Source organism: Elaeis guineensis, chromosome 3, assembly GCF_000442705.2.
Source record: "Elaeis guineensis isolate ETL-2024a chromosome 3, EG11, whole genome shotgun sequence".
Taxonomy (NCBI): Eukaryota; Viridiplantae; Streptophyta; class Magnoliopsida; order Arecales; family Arecaceae; genus Elaeis; species Elaeis guineensis.
The window spans coordinates 119,752,738-119,776,218 of record NC_025995.2 but is presented as its reverse complement, the minus strand read 5'-3'; the positions used below and the strand labels follow the sequence as shown (position 1 = coordinate 119,776,218).

At 38.0% G+C, this 23,481-nt stretch overlaps 2 protein-coding genes across 8 annotated transcripts; one reads left to right on the top strand and one right to left on the bottom strand.

The window, feature by feature from the left end:
* Nucleotides 1-7,611: 7,611 nt before the first annotated feature.
* On the bottom strand, nt 7,612-12,221 carry LOC105040526 (clavaminate synthase-like protein At3g21360). Its single transcript, XM_010917083.4, has 4 exons — nt 11,731-12,221; nt 11,372-11,625; nt 9,573-9,935; nt 7,612-7,934 (listed from the first exon to the last, which is right to left on the bottom strand). The coding sequence occupies exons 1-3, from the start codon at nt 12,097-12,099 to the stop codon at nt 9,575-9,577; spliced, it is 984 nt and encodes a 327-aa protein (XP_010915385.2). The 5' UTR covers nt 12,100-12,221; the 3' UTR covers nt 7,612-7,934; nt 9,573-9,574.
* Nucleotides 12,222-12,911: 690 nt separating this feature from the next.
* LOC105040527 (uncharacterized protein C3F10.06c) lies at nt 12,912-22,469 on the top strand. Of its 7 annotated transcripts, none has more exons than XM_019849536.3 (9): nt 12,925-13,286; nt 13,591-13,751; nt 14,581-15,298; nt 16,944-17,047; nt 17,160-17,268; nt 17,371-17,430; nt 21,260-21,529; nt 21,769-21,952; nt 22,043-22,469. In XM_019849536.3, exons 1-7 carry the CDS (start codon nt 13,001-13,003, stop codon nt 21,451-21,453), a joined length of 1,632 nt encoding a protein of 543 aa, XP_019705095.2. In that variant the 5' UTR covers nt 12,925-13,000; the 3' UTR covers nt 21,454-21,529; nt 21,769-21,952; nt 22,043-22,469. The 7 variants fall into 7 exon arrangements, with proteins under 7 accessions (XP_019705096.2, XP_010915387.2, XP_010915388.2 ...); XM_073254657.1 differs by having other exon boundaries at nt 22,040-22,469; XM_019849537.3 differs by having other exon boundaries at nt 12,912-13,286; nt 14,584-15,298; nt 21,769-22,469.
* Nucleotides 22,470-23,481: the final 1,012 nt, after the last annotated feature.

Genomic DNA, 23,481 nt, shown 5'->3' with positions numbered 1-23,481 from the left:
GTAACTAATGTTTCACCTAATACGGTCTCCTCAGAGGCATGCCTCTCCATCTGTACACTTAGCTTCACATGGCTCTGTGCAAAACAGACGTTGGTGCTGGGATATTGCTCTTTCTTTTGCATCTCTTCACTCTGAACTCGTGCCAAAACACCCTCTCCACTTGTGAAGCTATCTCTATCTGAATCTGAAGTCCATATGGTACTGTAGAAGTCAATCTTGTATCCGAAGCCAACCACCCAATACGGTCCTCTTGGGCCTGCTACTGCACCTCGATCACCATCGCTGCTCCTTCAGACTCATCACACTCACGGATCCCTTCGAAGCCGTTTCAAACCCTCCGCACCCCGCGGGCTCCTCTGAAACCAACAAAAGCTCATCCAACTCTTCTAATTCAACAACTGAAATTAGAAAACTGAGTCTTTCCTTTCTGCACCTGCACCAACCGTCACTTCAACTTTTTCTGGAGGGACTGTAGCTCAAACCCTGTCTAAGCTTAGACCTATCTATCTCACCCGAAGCTCATCATAGCCTCCTCAAAGGTATCCAGATCTTTTCTTACTACAAATGAACCATTTCACATGTCTTTCCAAAGCCACGGCTCTTCAGTGCCCGCACATCCCGCATGAAATCATATTGTGCATCACCGCCACTGGTGCTGGAATTTGGCTCCATCTCTGCACCCCTTGGCTCTAAATCTATACCAAACCATCCTCCATCGAAATGACAACTCCTCCTAGTGCTCCTGTAGAAAATAAACTCTGAACCAAGGTTAGCTCCTCAACACAACCTTGTTGAGCCTCCCACTGAACCTCATCCACCATTGATGCCATTTCAGATCCTCCGCACTCCATGGACCCCTCCGAAACTCACAAGAGAAACTCACCATCCTCTGAACCAGCAGCGATGCTCTGAGAATCAAATTCTTTGCTTTCTCCATTCACCTCCCAGGCTCCCGATTAGTCGAACTAATGAATGTACCCAAATTACTTTTCCAGCCTTTCTGCATCCGAAGACTGAATAGTTGTTTCTTCATCTCCACCTCGACAACAATCTCTTGGATGATCTCTCCTCCAACATGTCAAATCTATCTCTTGCTGTCCATCTTCCCTAAAGAACTTCATCGCCTAACCGTCACACCCTCCAACCTTCTTCCTCCAAGGTCGGATCCAACCGAAGTTGGATCAAAAAATCTACCATCCAAACCTTCCATCCCGAGAAGCATTAATTCCCATCAAGCCTCTCAACCTTCACCTTCAATCTGCTACTCCTGGTTGGCCAAACCACAGCAAAAAATGAAGATAGTTCTGAGGCATACCGTTAAATAGATTTGCAAATTTCTGATTCATCCTGTATGACTTCTCCCTCATTTTCATGCTTCACCAGACTCTGATACTATATTGTTGGACCTTAGCCCCCAACCAACTTTTCAAAAGACAATTGCCTAAGGGAAAGTAGGATTTATTAGTCTTTATTAACTGCACAGAACTTCGCATTCTTGAGTTGACCCACATCAAATCAGATCATCCTCATGCGGTAGGCTGGATGGTCAATCTCATTTAATCCTACCAACCCACAAGACTTGTTGCTACATTATCAGCCACCTTTTGACTATTATCAGCCATCCTCTGGCTAGCAACCCCTCCCTAGATCCCACCGGGTGTGCGCTGGTATATGGTCAATAATCTCCCCCCTCCCAACAACACTCAGGGGGTCTGTTAAGTTTCGAGTCTGCAACCTCGCTCTGATACCATGTTGAAATTCGATACCACTCTGATACCATATTGAAGGACCGTCTTTCTCCCACGTGGACCTGAGGAGACCAGCGATGGATCCCTCTTTGCAAGAGTCCATGATGATTCAGACTCTTTAGAGACAGCAACCATCAAGTTTTAGATTTGAGGAATCATTCTAGATACCGTGCGCCCTCCTTCTAGGGAAGGGGGAGCGCATGATGCCTTAGGCAACGTGCAAAACCAAGGAGAGAGATAGAGAGATAAGGAAGAAAGAGCACCTTTGATTCCACTATCAATTTAGGATTACAATGTACACACATATATACTCATATATATGGACTAAAATCCTAGCCCAAAACTTCCTCGGCTAACCCATATATGAAAGCACTCACTCAAGCCCAAATCTTGCATGCTCTCATCCTTTAAATCTAATCTCAGTCTAAATCCTTAGTTAGTCCTCTTAAGATCTATCAAGTCAGGCCTTCAGATCCCTAGGATCAAACCCACCCCAATCCCAAATAGAAAATTCATATAGTTCTGCCCGCAAAACTGAGCTGACTCAATCTCATATTGAGCTGACTCAGTTACGGTGACTGAGTCAACTCAAACCAGAACTGAGTCAATCACCTACGTGCCAGCCATATGTTTCCGAAATCTGTCTTTCTGTTTGATCACTTTTTTTGAGATTTAGTCGACTTAGTCTCAGTCTGAGTCGATTAAGATCCAGAAACTATTTTTTTCTTACAGTCTTCATTCTTGGCTCTGATTCCTTGCTTCACTTTATAATATCTCCAAATCTTTGGAGCACCAATCAAGCCCTTCAAGATCCTCAACACCTGTACCTTAAGCCCGTGGAGAGTTACATGTCTTCATCTTGGGACCACTCTTGTCCTAGCTCTTAGAACCACACCTATCTTAGTCTTTCAGAGCCAATCCTTTGACTCTTCTTGTGATCTTTCAAGACTTGGGAGTACCATACCAACTCCTACATGTGTATGTGTGTGCATTGATATAAGAGAAAGGAAGATCTTGTTGAGGATGTTGACTGATATGCAGTGAGCGAGTGAGTGAGAGTATGTGTAATATTTATTTTTTCTTTCTTTCCATGGTTGCATATTTGTTAGTCTTAATTCTCAAAAAAGGAGGAGAAGGAGAACAGTGCCATTCGAATATTTTGAAGCATAACCATGTGGATTTGATGCTGATGATTATCTGACTTTATGCTAGCTACCATATATAATAGGTTGCACCACAGCATGATGATTCGATGCATGGTTTATGCTTCATTGTGACTTGACGCTCTTTAAATTGTTTGCTCCATGTTTAATGTAATAGTCACAACCTTCTGTTATCCATTCATTATCATCAAACTTCTACCACCATTAATAACTCTGTCGATATTTGTGGTCATCAATTGAAACACCAACTGATTGTCGTTGATGATTGTTTTAGAATTATACAAGCACCACAAGGATATTGTATCACTTGCATATATAGCTATGGGGCCGTCGTAGTCCTTATCTTTGTATTTCTTTAATTGCCTTACTTTTGCTTCAAGGGCTGCTGGAATTTAAGTAAGGCTCACTTTCTGCTTGACAATATGGCTTCCAACCATATCCATGTTTTTTAGTCCAAAGAAACTGCATAACGTGATACGAGATCCTCATCGATCCATTGTGGCCTCTTGCGACCCTCATCCATTATAGCCGGCCACTCGATGACGACCCCCACGCCACTCACACTACCAAATCTTCTCCCGTGGACCATCCCCATAACTAGGTAGCCGTAACGTCAAACAAAACAACAAACGAACAAACACCAGACTCCAGACCCCTCTCTCTCTCTTTTTTGAGGTAAACTACAGACCTCTCTCTCTCTCTCTACCTTTCTCGGCCTTTTGGCTAAGATCAAGTGTCTGACGCCTCTCTCTCTCTCTCTCTTCGTGCCTTTGGCGTTCCGTTAGGGAGGCCGCCTGCCACTCGGCCGTGCCTTTGTCTTTTTTTATGGTCTTCCCACATTTTATTACCACAAAAGTAGGCAACAAATGTTCATTGTACACATGCCGGTTTTCTCTCGATCGTGGGGGTCCCCTCAGCCCGCCCGCCCGCTTCCGATGGTGTGTTCACACCAACAAACTGCCAACGCTCGTTGCCCGGGACTCGGATTTTTAGCTCTGAGTGCAAGCTTGGGTGAGATCGATTGAACATGACCCAGAAAGGAGGGAAGCTCATCCTAAACTGCCCAGAAAGGAGGGACCACGGTAGGTCCCATGCATGTCTTTGCTCCATTTCCCGCATCCAAATATGGGAGGTACGTTGTGGTGCACTGATACCTGAATGCCATTCATCTCAACCATCTTAGAATTCGATTGCTTTGCGGAAAGAATAGAATTCACTTAAATATTTTTTTGAAAATAACTGATATATGGATATATAATATCTGAAAAATAATAATTTTTATATCTTTGATTGATCATAAAAAAATATAGTATTCTAAAACTGCTTATATTTGGTTGACCATATATTGTATTAGAAAAATTGAATAAAATACATGTTATACCCTTAATAAAAAAAAAAAAATCTGATCATATTCTATTTAAAAGCTTAAATGTGTTTTTGAAAAAAACAAAAACTATCACAATTCCCAGTCGGAGGGAATTATTCTGATCACATGATGTTTTTTCCATAAATATAAAAATTTTATTATCACATGAAAGCTACTTTTCCAGCTCTTTTTTTAAAAACTCTAACCAAATATGCGGTATTTCTACATTTTTTCATTGACCATATTTCCCTCCTCCTACGAATCAAACAGTCCTTAGTGCAAAATATAATTTGGTCTCATTCAAATATATATCTAACTGCTGCTTCCAACCGGAAGTCTGAAAATATCTTAAAAAAGCAACGAGAGCTTGGCCCTAATTACAATGGGTAAAAGAGGTCTTAAATTTGAATCCTATCGCATTCCTCAGCCTACCATTTGATAACATCCATTAAACAATATTGCGAGAGATGCAACAGTGTTGGTTTTATTCTGTGTTTCAGCATGTACGTCGTTATTTAAAATTGATTTCATGCTTGATGGAGAATGAAGTTGTAAGCCAAGATAGGGCAATGACATGTTCCAAGATGGCCAATTACCATGACTCGAATGCACCAAGGACAAGTTCTGGTTCCTATAAACAAGGCTTAACGCAGAGGTAGTAACAAGTTGGGCATCGTTGTATCCAACTAAGCGGCTCACTTAATTAGAAAAAGAAGATTTTTAATGTGCAACACATCATCATATGATGACTTAAGAGTAAAGTCGCGACGGCTTTGCTTTTTCCACCCCACGCTTGCATACCACGGATGATGCATGAATGATTATGCTAATCCAAAGCCTTAAGTCACTTGGTTACGACTAGGTCAGCAACAACTTGAAGAGATCTTCATACTTTTATCCATATTTTTTATTTGAATTGGATAGAACCAGGTGGTTGGTAGGCTTCATACAGAAAAAAGAGGTTGCTCGTGCTCTTAGTTTACTAGCCAGCGTTAGCTGTAACCATAATGCTTCCACTAGTCACTTCATGGAAGAAAGGAAGATTCGTTGATATATAATTAAACCATAGGAAGTGTGTTGTGGTACCCATCATATCAATGGACCCTGATTGATTTTCTTTGGGAGGTCTATTTTTCGGTTAGATGGTTGGCAATTGAGCTAATGATAAGTACTGGCTCAGAGTTCCATTAAATTGTTTCCAGTCAAAAGTTTAATAACATGCTAAAAAGATATGATAAGAAGTGGAGAAGACTTTCATAGTCAGTTTGCCTATTCTACTGAATAGTTGGAGATGATTAACCTAATCAGCAAACTTCTCTGCTTCATCTTCAGATGAGGAGACTGACTTGGATGGCTTCTGAGAAACTATTATATGTTAATTCAAGCTTTTTCTTTCCCCATATTTTCACCCAATGGTCGTCTAAATAGTTTATATAACCAGAATTTTCATTGTCATACGAAACTGTATGAGAATTATCATGTGAATTTTGAGGATTCACCATTTTTCCATGTTTTTATTTTTTCTTTTTATAATGACAACAAGGCATTTAACATCCATTTAACTGGAAGGAAATATTCAAAAGTTGGTAGAGCATTTTGGAAAAATTTTCCTTCCACAAACACCCTTATTTCATCTTTATTTTCTGAAAACAATTAGCCCACCACGAGAGCTCACAGGCTTGTTAAATTGTGTCTAAACAATGTCAAATAGCAATAGACCATGTCTTGTGCCAATCTGAGTTATTGGAGGAGAAAAAAAACTACAGGGCGCTCTCTATGGATTTGAGTTGTATCTTTCACGTGAAAGAATGACCCACCTTCTTTCACCACGTGTAGCTTTGCACATCCATAGAAGCACTCTAATCTCCCTTATCCATCTATCCGCACAGATCTCAAAATGATTATTGCACGATTCAATAGTTAACATCATGAAAGAAGATCAATCAATCATTCTAAAGATACAATGTGAGCCCATTTCCCATTGGCATGCTGGTCTTCATCATAACATATCTAAAACCGAACAACGATGTGACTTGGCTTTCTACAGCTACCATAGGTACATCAAACTGCCTTTTTACCGAGGCTACTTTGCCTTCCATTTTCCTTCCTTGGGAGTGCAATACCTTTTGGCTTAGCTTGGGCTAATGCTCCACCTTGACTTGTATCAATAAAGTGACTTATTATCTCAACTGATAGAATCCAAGATGTCAGCCGACTCATATTGATCAATATTTTTCAATTATTTTTTACTTCCTCAAACAAGCTTTTAACTACCAGACCTCCAAATCAATACTTATGGTTAATCTTGGATTTACCGTAAAACTCAAGATTTCGATATCTTGATCTGAAAATAGAGCAAGATCTTGGAAAATCTTGATTCCACTAAATTATCTCAGCCGAGATAAATTGACATAATGAGTCATCATGGTCACTTTCATCAAGATAATTGATGCATCGAGACTTTAAAATCTTGGTTATACTTCTCTCACAATCGTGCCCCAAGTGATTATATAATATCAAGAAGCAGTCTCCCGATGATAATATAACGAATAGGATCCTTTGATTGGCCTCCCTCCTATCCCTCCTTTTTAATAAGAACATTTAAAAAAAGGCTGAATAAAGACATCCAAGTGGCCCATGAGATTCTGGATGAAACTTAAGCCTTAATGGCCGCCACAAGCATAGAACATTATCAGTTTATCACCCATCAAGTTATATTGTTCAGATTGGAATAACTTTTATTAGATTTTAAAAGCACCAAAAGATGTCACGAGGTCCACGCCCTGCAATGTTTGGACCCTAAGTTCAAGATTCAGACCAAATTCTAGCCCGTATTTTAGAAATTTGAGCTAAAGTTTTAATCAGGAAGCTCATTGACTCACAGGTAGCACCATCATGATCCCATCCACCATTTGTTGCCGTCATTTTGAACGGAGATGACTTCGATGAGTGACACAAGTCCCACAAATTATAAGCTGATAGCTACTGAGTGATTTTCTAAATTTTCAAAGACATGACTCGACAATCGAAACGACATGCGTCCGATTAGCAGTACTTGCATAGGGGTAGCATTATCAAACCATGCTACCTAGGTAGCATTTAACTCGTGCCCCTTTTTTTTCTGACCCTTTGGAGGTCTTCTCCAGCATGAGATGATACATGACGCCCCCACTGTTATTCCCACCCCACCCCGCCCCCCCCAAAAAAAAAGAAAAAGAAAAAGGGAAACCAAGTCCTCATTGTTCACTTTGTGGCTATACAATTTAGCTATTGGACCTGGATCTAAATGCCTTCTATGGAAACCTACTCGGGAAATCTGGAAAAGAACCATGAATAGTAATGAAAGGCCAGCAGGAAATGGGATAGATACACGAGATAAAAAAGATGCAGTAGAATTTGCAGCATATACAAAGATTACTACATAACTTTTAGGGTACATCTGATATGACTGTAAAAAGCCTGGCCTTTGGTTGTTACTGTTTCAGTCACCATGTTTATAGGGGCACCACCAATCATTGAATTGATCAAATGCCGGAAAGGCTAACCTGGAGAGCATCCCTCAATTTCTCTTGGTTTTCTTGATATGCCACCATGGGAATCATTTCGCCATCCTGGTTGTTGGATGGTTCAGCCCCCTGGTCCATCCAGTCCCAAAACCTGAACATTTCCTTATAGTTTCAAGTGTTAGCAAACAATTTATCAGGAGCAGCAGTGACAAGAAATATTAATATCTAAACATATTCTTCACAAATGGAAGTCACAAATTTGATGAGTAGGTAGATTGGCACCAGCATGGACTGGCAATTTTGAGCTGCAACAGACTATCATATGTTTACATCAATGATATATACAGGAATTGCATAATGAATAAGCTGTTCTCGTGCGATGAACAAGAACACTTATATTTTGACTATGGCTGCTCATGTTATTTTGCCTGTCTTTTGAGGCTAAGTTCAAGGCTTTGAAAAAATTGATGAAATCAAAACTTTGCCACTACCATTACCAAAAGAGAATGTACTAGAATTTTAAGGCAAAAGATGATCTTCAGTGACAAGCTTAGAACCCAAATCTGCAATGGCCACATATAAAACAAGAGAAGATAGAGGATGTGCCGAGTGTTATCACTTTTCTGTTTTGGGAAAAAGAAAAATATGCCATATGCCACATATGCACTTTTGAATTCAGATTCAGATAGAGTGCACTTGTAATATCATGAGCAGCTTCACCAAACAATGTGTGAGAATATGAAAAGAATGAACTTGAATACATGCAGCCCTCCAATCATAAAAAAAGCTGCATGGCATGGAAAGCTTTGAAACTTGTCCATAGATCTAGTTAATGGAATCTGGCATTTAAGTATACATATATACCAGCAATAATGTGGAAGATTACACATAAGCTGAAACAAGGTCTGCAAAAGTAGATCTAATGCCACATGCACCTGAATTACCGATGCAAGTTTATCTTCCCACTTTCAGGCCTTCAGAAGAAACAATCTAAACCATCAAATTGACATGCCAAATATAATTTGAGGGAACATCAATCATAGGGAAAAAAAACTTCTAGACTGGACATAATATGAGCAGTTGACATAATAAATGTTGGCAGGAGGAAACTAAAAAATATAAAATAAAATAAAATGCAAGAATAACCCCTATTAGCATTATCAAGATTTATTCTTCAACTGTAGAAGAATATATTCAAGGGCCAAAGTCAGCAAACACACAATTGCTGGGCATTTTTTAATTGAAGTAACACTTGGTGATATCCCTTGGCATTGCATAGCGCCAGATAATCCCAGCTTTACAGGATACGGGGATCTCATCGTAGGAATAAAGGTAATAAAGGTGATATTATTATCTGATCTTACTTATCTTTGCAGCTTTATGTTTATATCCACTGATGGATGCATCATCCAATGACTGGTCCACAGTCAAACTAAACAACATGCAACTTTTCTAATGATTAGGTCTTCTGATATGTAGGCAAAACACATGGCTCAGGGTTCCTCAACTCTAATTCCAAAAGTCAATAGGCATCTATAAAGAGTTAATGGGCCTAGGAAAAAATTCAACAAGAAATGTTTTTGAGACATGCAGGAGCAGGGCTATTTGAATTGTCTAAAGAACAAATTACAACAAAATTTGCTTGTTGTGATATTGGTGCCTACTCTGGTGCATAGAATATTTTGAAATAACTGGTCTTCATTTGTATAAACAAATTGCTGTCAATAAAAATCAAGTAACGATGGAGAGAAAAACTTGGGAAAAAAACATGCAATGAGAAGGAGCATGCCTCTATTTACAGAGTGAAGCAAGAATGCGCCGAGGAGGATCAAATGATCGCCGTGAGTGCAAAACAGCCAAGTTGTCCAACAGAAGGATGTCTCCCCTCTTCCAACGTATAGCAACAGATTCCTCTTCAAGGATTTTTAAACATTCATCTATAATATCAGCAGGCAAGGGTGTCCCATCTCCAAAAGTAACTGCTTTGACAGGATCATTGCGAGCATCCTTCCAACCAGTATAAGCAGCCACCATGCTATTAAACCATATTTTTCGCCCTCTAGTTTCATCAAGTTTGATAGCTGGTATTGGACCCATTATTGTTTTTACACCATCCTCCATCCATTCCAACTTCATCCCCAGTCGAGCAGCCCTAATACATTTGGAAACCACAGTATCAAGATCAAATTCCAATCTCAATGAGCATGATATCTTGAAGAACATACAATGTAGTGTCCGGAAGAATATGTAGGAAATCTGTCATCCATATGACCACTTGAGGATTAAAATGACAAAGAAGGCATACAGATCTGTCATCCAGTAGAAAGGACATAATGCATGTGGGAAATACTCCAAAGACAATTTGCAATGCCACTCAAAAAATTTTCTGGATTTCAGCTTTGTGTCTGACTTAGATCTCTCAATTGAAGTCAAGGGAAGAGATTCAAAGAACCAATCTGAGCTGAAGGTTTCCAGTTTCCTTGGTTTTGCTAATGTAATGCATAATGCCTTAATATTTGTGAGCATCAGAAGCATAATCTATTTTTGGAAATGATTTAAAAACGAGTCAGTTAAGGTCACTATATTTTCATGAAACAAAGATTTTGTTAGTCGTCTCAACTTTCAACATGGTTGGAGTTAACCCCTCACCCCCCTTATTTCTATGGAGTTGGCACATACACTCGCCATGGAACAAGTTGTGCAGTGCATTTATACAAATTTAGTACACATGATTAAATGGGTTATGTAGGATTTCTTCTCCTAAGACCTATATAATACCAAGCAGGAATGAATTGATCAAGATAAAACTGTTGCTCTTTATCCGTGCAGTTGTATTGGTAGGTAGCAACTAGTGGTTAGCATTTCTCGTATGTGCTATAAGAAATCTAAACATCAAATTGCAATATGTTATTTCAGGTTAATCCCGGATCCAATTTTTTTCTCCTCTAACTTCTTTGCAACCCAAAAGAACAAAATTCATAAGACCAAAGGTCAAACATGACTTAAATCAAGGAACAATCCAATATTCAAATAGGTAAACACAGTTTTTAGTTATCTTTTAGTTTTCTTGGTTCTATCATGGTTGTATTAATGAGTTGCAGTTTATGCATATTATTAAAAGTGGTCCCATTTACTTGGCTAATGTTGCACAATATGCGCTTTATTTAGATTCAAAAACATGCTTTTCTTGTTACAAGTTCTAGACAACCTTCATATACACATAAACCAAAAACACGGGTTATTACTGTGCACCATCGGTTTGTGAGCCACCATAAGTTTATGCACTTACATGACTATCAGTTTATGCAATTCCAGACCACTACATACAGTTGATTCAAAAATCGCTAATAAAAATCATACACCATGCAAGTGGTAAATAGAACTAAGTCATTTTTTTTTTTGCGAGAACTAAAACTAAGTTATTAAACATTATGCAGCACCATATATATATTGAGAGAGAAAGAGAGGGAACTATTGAATCAAAACCAATGTAACTTAAACCATATAAATTATCATCCATGATAAGATGAATAAACCACCGAAACTACCATATCTAAGCAATAGGAATAAATGGCGAGAAGGGCGAACCTCTCCTCAGCTATGCTTTTGTCTTTGGTCAAGAACGTCGACTGCCATCCACGGCCGATTGGAGAAGAAGGGTCATCTCCCTCCCCTAATATTCTTGTGTATATTAGACCATGCTTCTCCAATTTTTCCACAAATTCTGGGTATCTGGCCTTCATCCTTTCATAAACATAGTGGCTCAACACTATAGGAGTCTCGCCACCACTTCTTGGCTCCTCCTCACAAAAGAAGAACAATTTCGACGGAAACTCAGGAACCTGATGGAACAAAGTAACTATTCTATTACAAATATGTGGTTTTAACTTCTGATAACGTCGCAATTACAAGGATGGAAGCATAGATAGGGATTAGAGGAACTAAACCTGGGCCATCTCGTGGTGGAAGGGGATGGGCTGGTCGGGAGGGGACTCGTTGGCGGTGAAGACCCGACCGACGACGTTGGTCCGGGGGGCGGCGCCGCCGACGTAGGGCAGCTCCTCGTAGCCGAAGGCTTCCACGGCCCGGTCGAAGTCGGCGGCAGTACGGACCGGGTAGCCCCGCAGTAGGAGCGCCCCGCTCGACCGGAGGAGCGCCTCCAGCTGGGGCTTGTGGCCCTTCACGGCCTCCGTGAACTGGCGGAGGTCGAGTTCGACGGCCGCCTTCGGGGACACGACTGCGGGAAAAAGAACCCCTCCAACGTTCTTCCGCTGCGGGATTGGGGTTTCCAGGAACAAATCTGCGGCTCCGGCCATTGGTTTATGTTCGGCTCTTCTTTGCTGGGGTGGGGGGCAGGGGAGGGTAGGAGGAACACCCAAAAGCCGGAGCCGACGTTATCCTTGGAAACGAAATATCTCAAGCGAAATTCTTTCTGCACCGCGGTGCAGAAAACCCGACGTGGAATGCACCGTCTCGTCCGCTTGATCCATACTGTCACCACCGCCCAGTGCGTAGATTGATTTTTTATTTAAAAATTTTATATGATAAGATTATTTTTATTTTTAAAAAAATTATAATATTTTATATTTATATTATAATATTTTATACTCATAATATGTATAAAATATTATAATTTTTTTAAAATAATATTTTTATTATCCAAAATTTTGAAACAAAAAAATTATAAATATTAAATTTATATTAAAAAATAATTGAACAAAAATATTTATGATATATTTTTTAGGTTATATTTTGATATTTTGGATTATATTTTATCATAAAATATTATTAAGGTATTATAATTTTTTTTAAAATATAAAATATTTTTATTATATAAAATTTTTAAATAAAAAATTTAATTTAAAGATCATATAGATCCATCGGAAGAAACATATATATATATATATATATATATATATATATATATATATATATATATATATATATATATATATATATATATATATATATATATATATATTTTATTTTATTTTATTTTATTTTTTTTTTACGTAATTTACAAGCAATGTTTTTCCAATGAGGGACCTATACCTATACGTAATTTTTCCTGCCTTAAGTTGATTTGTCGGCTACGGTGCTTTCATAAGTGGCGTCAGCGAAACGCGACTGCTTCGCTCAGGCGATGTAAGTGCCAGGGGGAGGGGAAATTATTGGGAGGGGTCTTCTTCGTCTTTCTTTCTTGGAGGCGCGGTGGCGATGGCGGCGGAGGAGAGGCTGAGCATCTACCGTGCGACGAGGATCATAAAGAAGAGGGAGAACTCCCGCCTCTACAACGCCCTCCGCTCCATCTACGAGGATTCCATCTTCATCGCAGAGATCGCCGGGCTCTGGCGGGACCTCCCCCTCCTCGCCAACCTCCGTTGCGGCCTCTGGTACTCCCCCCGATTCGAAGCCACCTGCTACTTTAAGTCCACCGATGGCCATACCAACAACTGGTCCTTCAACACCTCGCGACTCAACCTCCATGTGGCCCAACTCGCTGGTAATTCAAATCCATCGCTACTTCATTTTTCCCCAATAAATAGCGGAATTCGTTGTTATTCTTGTATTCTAGATGGATTTCTTGGAAATCTAGGTGTTCTTGTGTCTTTGATTGGATTGTGATGGTTTTCTTTTGGAATATTGGGCTCTTCATAAAAAGAGGGAATCGGAGGGAGATCAAGACTCTTTTTTTTTTTTTTTGGGTTAGGGCATCAAAAATCTTGTGCAGTTTTTAGTTGAAATTTGTATGCTAGATAGAGGACCTCAGTTCATTTTCTTGTGATTTTGCTGTTTATGACGGGTAGGGCTGCGAGGAGGGTGTATTATAGTGGATTCCACCCGTAGAGGGAAACGGTTTCCAGATAGCATGTCGAAGACAATACCCATATGGACGTGTTTGTTAAACCGAGCAGTCAAGAATTGTTTGCTGAGAATGTCCGCGGAAAGCCAAAGAGATGGTGAATCGGTGAGTGTAGATTATTATAAACTGGATTCTTGATTTAATGTTCCTTCATGTTTTATTTTCATTTTTAAACTGTTGAAACAGAACTGCACTCAGATTCTCAGAAGCATAATTAGCTCACTTTTGGCATTGGTTTTAGATTAAGTAACTTCCTCAAGGTTTACACAAGCTTGGTTCTTTTATATGCTGTTGTGCCTGTTTTATCGTGTATCTAATATATGACTTATGGTACGAGTCACTTTGAATGCCATTAACATGCAGATCTATTGTTTCATGCCTCTACTATAGCACTTCAGATGATAAGTGTTAATTCCTATATTCGTTTTTTATAATTTCCCAAATTTTTAATGGTCCCCATGAATTGGATGTCTTTTATTATATCACTATTCTCATACTTTTTGGAGGTTCTCATAAATGAAGTAACTTGAGCATCATCTAATCCTCAAAACCATGGAATGCTGTCATGGTATTGGACCCCATTCTGGTACCATTCTATTATATTGTTGGGACATTTGGTATAGGCTGGTTCAGTGTACCGAGTATTGGTATGCCCTCCATACTGCATATTAGTTCAGTACCGGTATGGTACGATGCGGTTGATATGCATGGTTATTGATCGGTATGGCAAACCTTGCTCAAAACTTGTGAAAGTAGTGAAAACCGGTATCACTTTATAAGAAGGGGAAAAATGCAAAGAAAAAAATGTTGCTCATATAAATTATGAATCTCTGTGAAAATCTGTCCAATTATAATAATTATAGTATCTTTTGCAATTCATTCTGTTAGTGTCTATATAAAGGCATACTTTCCAATAATTATTATTATTTTGTAGCAGTCAAACTGTTCACCTAATGAAACGGCAGATGTGAGGCTACTCTCTGATGATTGGGATAGCTCTTTGCATCTTCCGCTATGGGTCCCAGATATTGAGAAGGCAGCTATAGAGGGACACATTGAAGAATGGACCAAACAGTTGGAAGCTTGTGGTGCTGATATTCATTCTCTTGCATCAATCATAAGAAAACCCCTGCGCCCCTTGTGGATTTCTCAAAAGACTCTCATCTGGCTGAATGAAGTTCCCGACTGTAATTCTTGGGACTTCACACCCATCATCCTCGTTTCAGCATCTGCTTCAGATGGAATAGCTCAGCAAAGATCCATGTCACAATTCAGCTGGCATTATATTCCTGGAGCAGGAGATGATGAAGAGAGCTGGGCGCGGGGTCTATCACCTAATCTATTTTGGAAGCATACATTTGAGCTGATAGATTCTGGTCCCGATCTCTGCAATCAACAAGTTGCTGAACTAGTTGAAAAGGAAAGGGTATATCGAGCACAAAGGGGTGAATATTCACCTCAAGTTACTGTCAAGCTGCATCAGAAATTCTCAGGAAACAACCATTCCAATATTAATGGAGAATCTATTAATTCTCGTCAGTTAATGGGCTCTAAAATTTTCATCAATTCCATGAATACAACATCTTCTGATGAAAGGCATCCCATCTTTTGGCTTGGCTCAACAAATCTTGCAGTGGCAGCGACCTTACATGGTATGGTATGCCTTTCCTTGGTCTTTTATCTTGTAGAAAGCACATGAATATGCACATATTTCTGATGTTCATTTCTTTAATTTTGCTAAATTTCCTTTGGATTTATAAGCCCTGAGGCTGCGAAGATTCACCTCTATAGGCAGTATGGTTGGCATTTGAGCCAGATCTGTACTTTTAGTTCGAAACTGCATGGGCTCAGAGATGTCACATCACTGCTTGGTTTGAGTTTGACTTTAAGCTCAGGCGAATTTAGATTTGAATGTTCTAAAGTATACCTGCAAATCCTAACGTACACAACCAGACAACCCCCTACTTTCACCAAAAAGAAAATCCCAACCCCCAACCAGATGCACAGATGCTCAGGCACGATACAGGCATATGTATTTAAGCATATATGTATTTTTCCTTGGTTTGGGAATATGATATATAGGGGTGGATCGAGCTAATAGGCCCATATCATCATACCTTTTCAGTAAAATTGTTTAAGCATCTGCAGCCAAGGAAAAATCCTCAGCTGGGACATTCTTCAAGGTTTGAAAGTCTAATGATGAAAAGGGAAAATGCAACATTTAGGCAATGGGTTGTACACATTTTAAAAAAATCTAGCTAAATAGAATATGGCTTTAGAACTTATCATATTAAACATTTTTTTTAATTATTATTATTATTATTATTATTATTATTATTATTATTATTATTATTATTATTGTTATTGTTATTATTATTATTATTATTATTATTATTATTATTATTTATTTTTTTTGAACTGCCGTTCCCTTGTATACCCTTCTTCTCTCGGTTTTAATCTCGATATCTAGAACCAGAACTCTGAACGTCACCTATAATGACATTGGCAACCACCAATCACAGCTCCCAGTCCATCTCCCACTTCATCTGTGTTGTTCTTGTTTTTTTTTTTTTTTGAGAGTTGCTACGTTAGATAGAGACTCATAGGAAGTGAGACATGCTATTGCTGGTTTGACTCTTATAGGGTGGTGGTGGTGGTGGAACAAACTTATATCTTGGTCTTTTCCCTCTTCTTAGGAGAGCATGGGATATTATCAACCATGCATTTACTAGTATGCTTGATTATTTGGAGACCACTGTGGTTTTCTCTAACCAGGGAATAAGAAATAAGAGTGAGATGGGCTGCCAGTCAGCGGTCTGGCCATGATGCCTTCTTTGGTCAAAGTTTCTCTTTCAGGGATTTATTTGCTTTGTGTTTTAAGGGTGAAGGGATTCTGTGGGATTGGTATTTATGCTGTGCTTCCTTATCACTCTCTTTGACTGGACCTGTGTAAGTCGAATTTGAAGAGTTTTTTTAATTAAAAAAAATCATTTGGGAACTTGAAGGATCAAGGAAATAGTATTTGAGGATTGAACATGCATCGATGCGGACCACTTTTATGTGTATAGAAGTGTGAAATCTTGATAACTAATATTGCAAAATCAGTTACAAAGAAATGGAGAAAATCATGAGTTTTCATGTATGAGCAGCCAAATGCAAACCATGTTTTTTTTGAACAACCTATGTTGTCTTCACCTTCATTCTACTTCTTCAGTTAATGCTATATATATTGCATTTTTTCCTTAGGATACGAGGTTCATCTTTATTTGGCAATTCACTGTATGCTTTGTTATGCAGTTCCAGATGTGCTTGATGATGTTGACTGTGTGCTGAACTGCAACAGCAAATTCAAATCATTTTGCCTTCCATGCGCTGATTCCTACTTGCATCTACCTATGGTGGTAAGTGACAGGAACTAAAGTTCATTATTCTGAAAGGACCTTAATTCTAATTTGTACTTTTTAATAGTTTAGTGTATCGTCAACTTGTTTTCCTTAAAATAATTTTTGGCAGACTTCAAAAGAGGATCGGTTTTCCTTGATTAACAACCTCCCGTCAGCAGTTGGATTTGCCAAGTTAAACTTGAGTAGAGGAAAGAAGATGCTAGTTTGTTGTCATAATGGTAGTTTAAAGAACAAGTTGTTGTGATTACTGTACTGGATATTGAACTGGTCCATTGAAAATCCTGTAATTATCTTACTTATCTTATGTACTTTAACTGCAGGGGAAGATATTAGCATATGTGTGTGCCTTGCTATTTTGTCATCCCTATTTGACGAAGGAGGTATGCCAGTTATTTTTGTTTAATACCTGGAGTATATATGTTCCATAATTCATGGGCACTTCAAGTAATTATATATTATTATTATTTTAGTGATATCCTGATATGTTTATGGGAATGGGAACTTTATTTATTTATTTGTTTGTTTGTTTATGATCTTGGGCTGCTTGCATATAAACAGCTATTACCATTGTTGATGGCAAGCTGGTTGTTTCTAATTTAAAGTTGTTACTACAAGTCATTTAGCTGCATTTACATTTATAAGCACATTTACATTTATTATATGTTTATTTATTGTGTACTTGTAAACAAAGGGTAAGTCTTGGTGCAATAGTAAGATTGCTCCATTATGACCTGGAGGTCATGGATTTGAAATGTGTAAACAACCTCTCCACACATGGGGGTAAGATTGCGTATATTTGACTCTTCATATACCTCACTATGGTGGAAACCTAATTCACCAGGCCACTCTTTTTATTGTGCATTTGTATGCATTGAGTTATTTATGCTATTCTATCAGAAGAATGAGTGAGTTAGTGTGTGTGTGTGTGTGTGTGTCTCTCTCTCTCTCTATGTATATATGTATGTATGTATGTATGAGATTTTATAAACTTATATTCAATTTCTAAACATTTAGCATGTTAAGCTGTTCTTTCTTTCCAATCTTATAACATCAGTATAATTAAAAAACTGTTTCAGCAATCATTCTCATATTTAATAGCATGATTACAATTATTTTTTAAGTAACTTCTAATTTGCATGATTTGTGTCATTTATAGATCCTGAAGGGGATCGGGGATTAATCCAGGGATGCAAAATTGCAAACAAATAGAGTCACATTAAACCCAAAGTTGATCCAACCAAGAAAGGGTCTTATCCAAACCCAATTTTGGACACATGAGTTGGTTCTTGACAGCTTTTGACAGTTTGGATGACTGTGGTATAGTCTTCTTGTTTATGGTGTGGCTTCTTGAATCTCGTCTTGTTTGTTGTTTTCATCCCCTAGAGTGACCTGATGTATATCTTCTAGGGGTCTCTTCTTGTTGTGGTCCCCCCACCTCCTCCTTCGCCCAAGAGAAAAGAGAGGGAGGGGGGGGGGGGGGCGGGGGTGGGTGTGGAAGAAAAGAAAAAAAGTACCTTTTCTTGGATCATTGGGCTGCAATGCATCCTTTTGAGAAGCCTACTTTCTGCAGTTCATATAAGAATGATTAAGCTAACATGAATAACTACCTTTGAGATCTCCTTTCATGACTTTTGTTTGTTCAGACATGCACGGCAATTTATCTTCCTAACACAAGCACATTTCTGCTAGTTTCATATATTTGTTTCTCACTTGGGTCAATGATTGTTCAAAACACAGTCAATTGAAGAAATTTCTTGCTTCACATCTGGCACACATGTATACATATACTGTGAAGTATGAACAGCACATAGATAAGCATCCTCAGAAACTACTTTGAATGAGCTCACATTGAAAAAGGATCCTGTGAAGCAGCTTGGGCACTCTGAAGTGTGCAGCTACGAGTTGCTGCTGCAGTATCCTATACATTTCTTCTAACTAAATCAAATGTGCAGTGGGTATCATTAATGGTACAAGACCCTAGGGTGTAGGATCTAGATAATGTGAGAGCAAGCTTAATATAGAGCTTAAGGTATTCTATCAGTACTTGAATTTTATGAATCTCAGAGTTGTAGGCCAATGCAATGTAAGTTGTAGGGCAACACATTATGCTTGGGGCAATTCATGGAAATAATGCTGATAGTTAGAGCTCCCACCAGTTGCTTTGCAGCATAATGTGAGAGAAAAGAACTTGGTTTTATCCTCATTTAACAGCTATGGCTTGATTCATTTTGGTGAATTAATTATTAGGTATTCTCTCCACAGCCATCAGAAACCTCTCTAGCTCAAAAGGTAGGATTGTGCTCTTCGGTGACAACCACGTGCTGAGATTACCATCATTTGACTATGGAGTTGAAGTGTCATTCGTTGTGCCTTATATGCCTGCTGATGGACATGTTAAACTTTTCATTTTAGGATAGACTGAAATAACTTAATATTGTTCACATATGATTAGAAATTTGAATTTTTTATTCTTGTTGGTATATGTTGCAGTGCTTAAAAAGGAAGCTATAATATGCGGGTGATCAAGTGCATATATGGCATGGGAGCTACATTTATAATATGCAGGTGATCAAGTTCATATATGGCATGGGTGCTGCATATGGAGGCGCATATGCAGTTAGTAATTTTATAAAGGGTAGTGACGAAGGCTAAATATGTAGTATATGAAAATTTATGTGACAGGATGGGGCAACAGAAGGTGAGAAAGAAATTTACAAAATAGTTAAATTTATAGAAAGGAAAGCTATGGATATTGATCGACTTAGATGTATCCAAAAGTGAGGATAATAGGATATTAGTAAAATATGAGAAAATCAAATAAAGATAATTTGTTATTTTGAAAAAAATGTTAAACAAGGTTTCTACATAAGAAATCTATATCGAAAAAGCATAATCAGGAAAAGTCAGTGTTCTATTCATACAATTGGAAATAATTGAGTTAGCTTTGAAAAAAGTAAAGTGGAGATAGCTTTGAAAAAGAAAATGCAAAAAGGTAAGGCGTTAGAGTCAGATGAAATACCTATTGAGGTTTGGAAAATTATGGAAGATATTGGTTAGATTGGCTTACCAACCTATTTAATGAAGTTATGAGAACTAAGAAAATACCACATGAGTGGAGCAGAAGCCTGCCTATAAAAATAAAGATGATGTACAAAAGTGTTCTGATTATTGAAGAACTAGGTGGCTGGATGGGACCATGCTACCATCATTCCAGCATCTCCATCAAAAACACATCTTGGGATATCCCCTATCCCAAGTGTTAGGATGGGCTGGGATGATGGCGTGTCCTGTTCCACAAAAAAAAAAAAAAAAAAAGGGTCAAGACCCATGCTATGGGATATAGAAACCTGGAATAACATTAGTGATGGCTTTAGATAGGATACTTGGTGGATGAGAATTGATAAAGCAACTCCAAATAGTTGGGAACAAGCTAGATAATTGCAAATTGCGAATTACGATTTTGTAACTATATAAAATAAATAAAATACATTAATTATATAAAAATAGCAGCAATTATAGTAATATTATTTTACTGAAGTATTATAAATATTAATAACAATGGTTACTACTTATTAGTATTTATTACTTAGTATTTAGTAGTGATAGCAATTCTAGCATAATTGATCCCTACATCCAACCGTCAGGCTAAATGTGTTCCATCCATGGACCCACGTAATGGATTACCTACTTGGCTTCATGATGCTAAGTAGGACAGACATGCAGGCACACAATGCTAATTGAACCACATGTACAGCTGCATAGAATTAAATAGACTGCCTATTCAATCATACGCTGTCTTACCGGATATAGGCAATGCAGTGTGGCCTTGGGACTGCATCGACGTATGCGGTTTTATGCACCGCATTTTAAAATGTCAGGCTGTAATTTGATATGCATGATATTGAAATGCATAGGTTATTACCTAGAAATACCCAGGTATTATAATATATCCTTTTGGAACACAGCAATACCAGATCAGTCCAGCATGCCATGTTCTTTTATATGGAGTTATTCATCCTTTCGAAGTTCTTCAGTCTTTCTTCAATATCAATACTTCTGTCCATAAATCTCTGTACCTTGTAGTTGATACCTGATGGTGATCGTGTTCACTTCTTAGACATATTAGTGAGTACAACTTCTATTGCAAATAAAAGAAAGCTTTTATTTTGTTTAGTCTTTACAGGTCTTATTTTATTCTTTTCTCCTCAGGCTCTTTTGATGGTGGCAAGTCTTTCATGCACGCAAATATTACCAAATGGGAGATGAGGAGGCGTTTGGTACTTATTTGCAAGTTTGCAATAAATGCTCGCCCATCTAGAGGGAATCTGAGACAGGTTTTTGGTTTTCTCAGTAGAAAAAATGAGTCTTTGTTCACTGCAGCGCCTGCTGTTCATGGTGCTTAGGCATCTGTTATGCCTTCCGTGATATCTTGTAAAGCACTGTCGAGAGAAACTGATTTTGGTCACTTCCTCATTCATGGTAAATTTCTTGTCTGTGCCACTAGATACACAATCAGTTTGATGGTATATTAGATTTTTTTTTTAAATGCATGGTTATATATTAGATTTTTTTTTTCCATGTGTTCTTAAAATTTTAACCTTATTCTTTCTTTCTTTCATTTTTATTGTCTTCTGCTGATGTGCGTGAACTAGTTTTGATTTAAAGTCATGCTTAGTTCATATTACTTCTTGCATGACATATTAGAGCTTTGCATGCAGGTTTTTCATAAGATCAAACTTTGAGGTGATATGCCAGCAAAACTGAGAGGATAAGTGCAATCCACCAGTACTTACATGCCATCCTTTTTAGTATGGCTTGGACGTATATCTATGCTAAGCATCATCGAGGCCCTTACTTTACCCTGTTTTTGCCCCACTTATAAATCAGATCTGGCAAATTAAGGTAATTGCTAAAACTGTAAGATGCTTATTTCTCTATTGCATAATAATCCAAGTTACTTAGGACCTCAAGAGACACTCCTCATGATAGCAGCATAACCTTCACCTTGCAAGAAGAGGTGAATATGCCGACCTTCTTGGGAACAACTGCTTTTTGCTAACGATACTTGAATCTGGAGTACATGCTGGCAACAATCCACCAATTAGGACATTGTCCTTCGATGAGGGTGGTTTGAAACTCAATTTGTTGTTATATGTGGTGAGAGAATCGGGAATCAAGAATGATATAGCCAGTTTTGGTGTATGCCCTTATAATGTATCTGGTTGCTCTTATCATCTTATCTTTTAATAATCAAGATTTGGCTTGTACTATTATTTGCCATTCTTGTTGTGATATCAACTCTAAACAAGGTCAAGGTAGCTTTACTATTGGAGGCTACCCGCAATGCACGTGAGAGAGCATCCACTTTGTCAGACTATTGTTTTTTAAATGATGCATATTCTCTTTCACTTTTCTTTAATTCCGTGAAATTTCATTTGAGTTGACAGTGGAACATCCACGTTGGACATTCAGGTGTTTTGAGACGTTTCCATTATATAAGGGTAAATACATTATGATAAGTTAAAAGAGTTCTCAAGAAACAAAACTACCATTATAGAAAATAAATTGCTCTTACAAAAATATCAAATTACTCAAGTCGATTTGTAGATGTGATGCTGATTCAAAGGATAAACATTTCAGGAGGCAAAATCTGAATCCTAAGATAGAAAATTTTTAATATTGCAAAAAAAAAAAAAATGTTAGAAGTATATGTTGAAACCATATCAAAATTATATGGGTTTTGGTAGGAAAATAATCTTTTTAAAGGAATGTTGTTCTGGAACAGCCAAGCAATAGACTCATGACGTGCTAGGTTGTTTACCAGACGATCACAAGCTGGGTGCTTTTAACTTTCAAGAAATTACCATGCAATTGTTTTGAAATATTGAAACTTATGGCATATCAATTTAGGGTGTTTGCATACTTGTACATAACCAAAATATGAAGGCATGTCTGTTTTTCTTATCTGTAACAAGTGTTATCAAATTTCTCATTTCTCTGACGAAATTGATGGAATCGACAATTTGTTTCCCTAGATATCCCATGATATGAAGAATACAACATGTAAGACTCAACATCAAAATTGATTTAAATAAGATGCATGGGGTTCTCAGATACTGCTAGATTCGATAGAGAGGAAGATAATTTCATTGATAATACATAAGGTTATGCAAATATTGAGTTCCACATGCATCATTTTAATATAGAAGTAAAAAAGGCATGGTTAGTTAAGTTTGTCATGTCTATTAAATTATATAGAGAGTCAAGAATCTGATTCAACTTTGTTTATAGTAGTTTTATGGTTCTTATTTTGCCATTGGTTCCAATCCAGGCCTATACTTCCAAAAGTAGTTTCGAGTCTCTTCTCACTGCTTATTAGCAAGTTTACTGTTGGTGGCATGTTCTGTTTATTGACCTTGTATTTGAAGAAA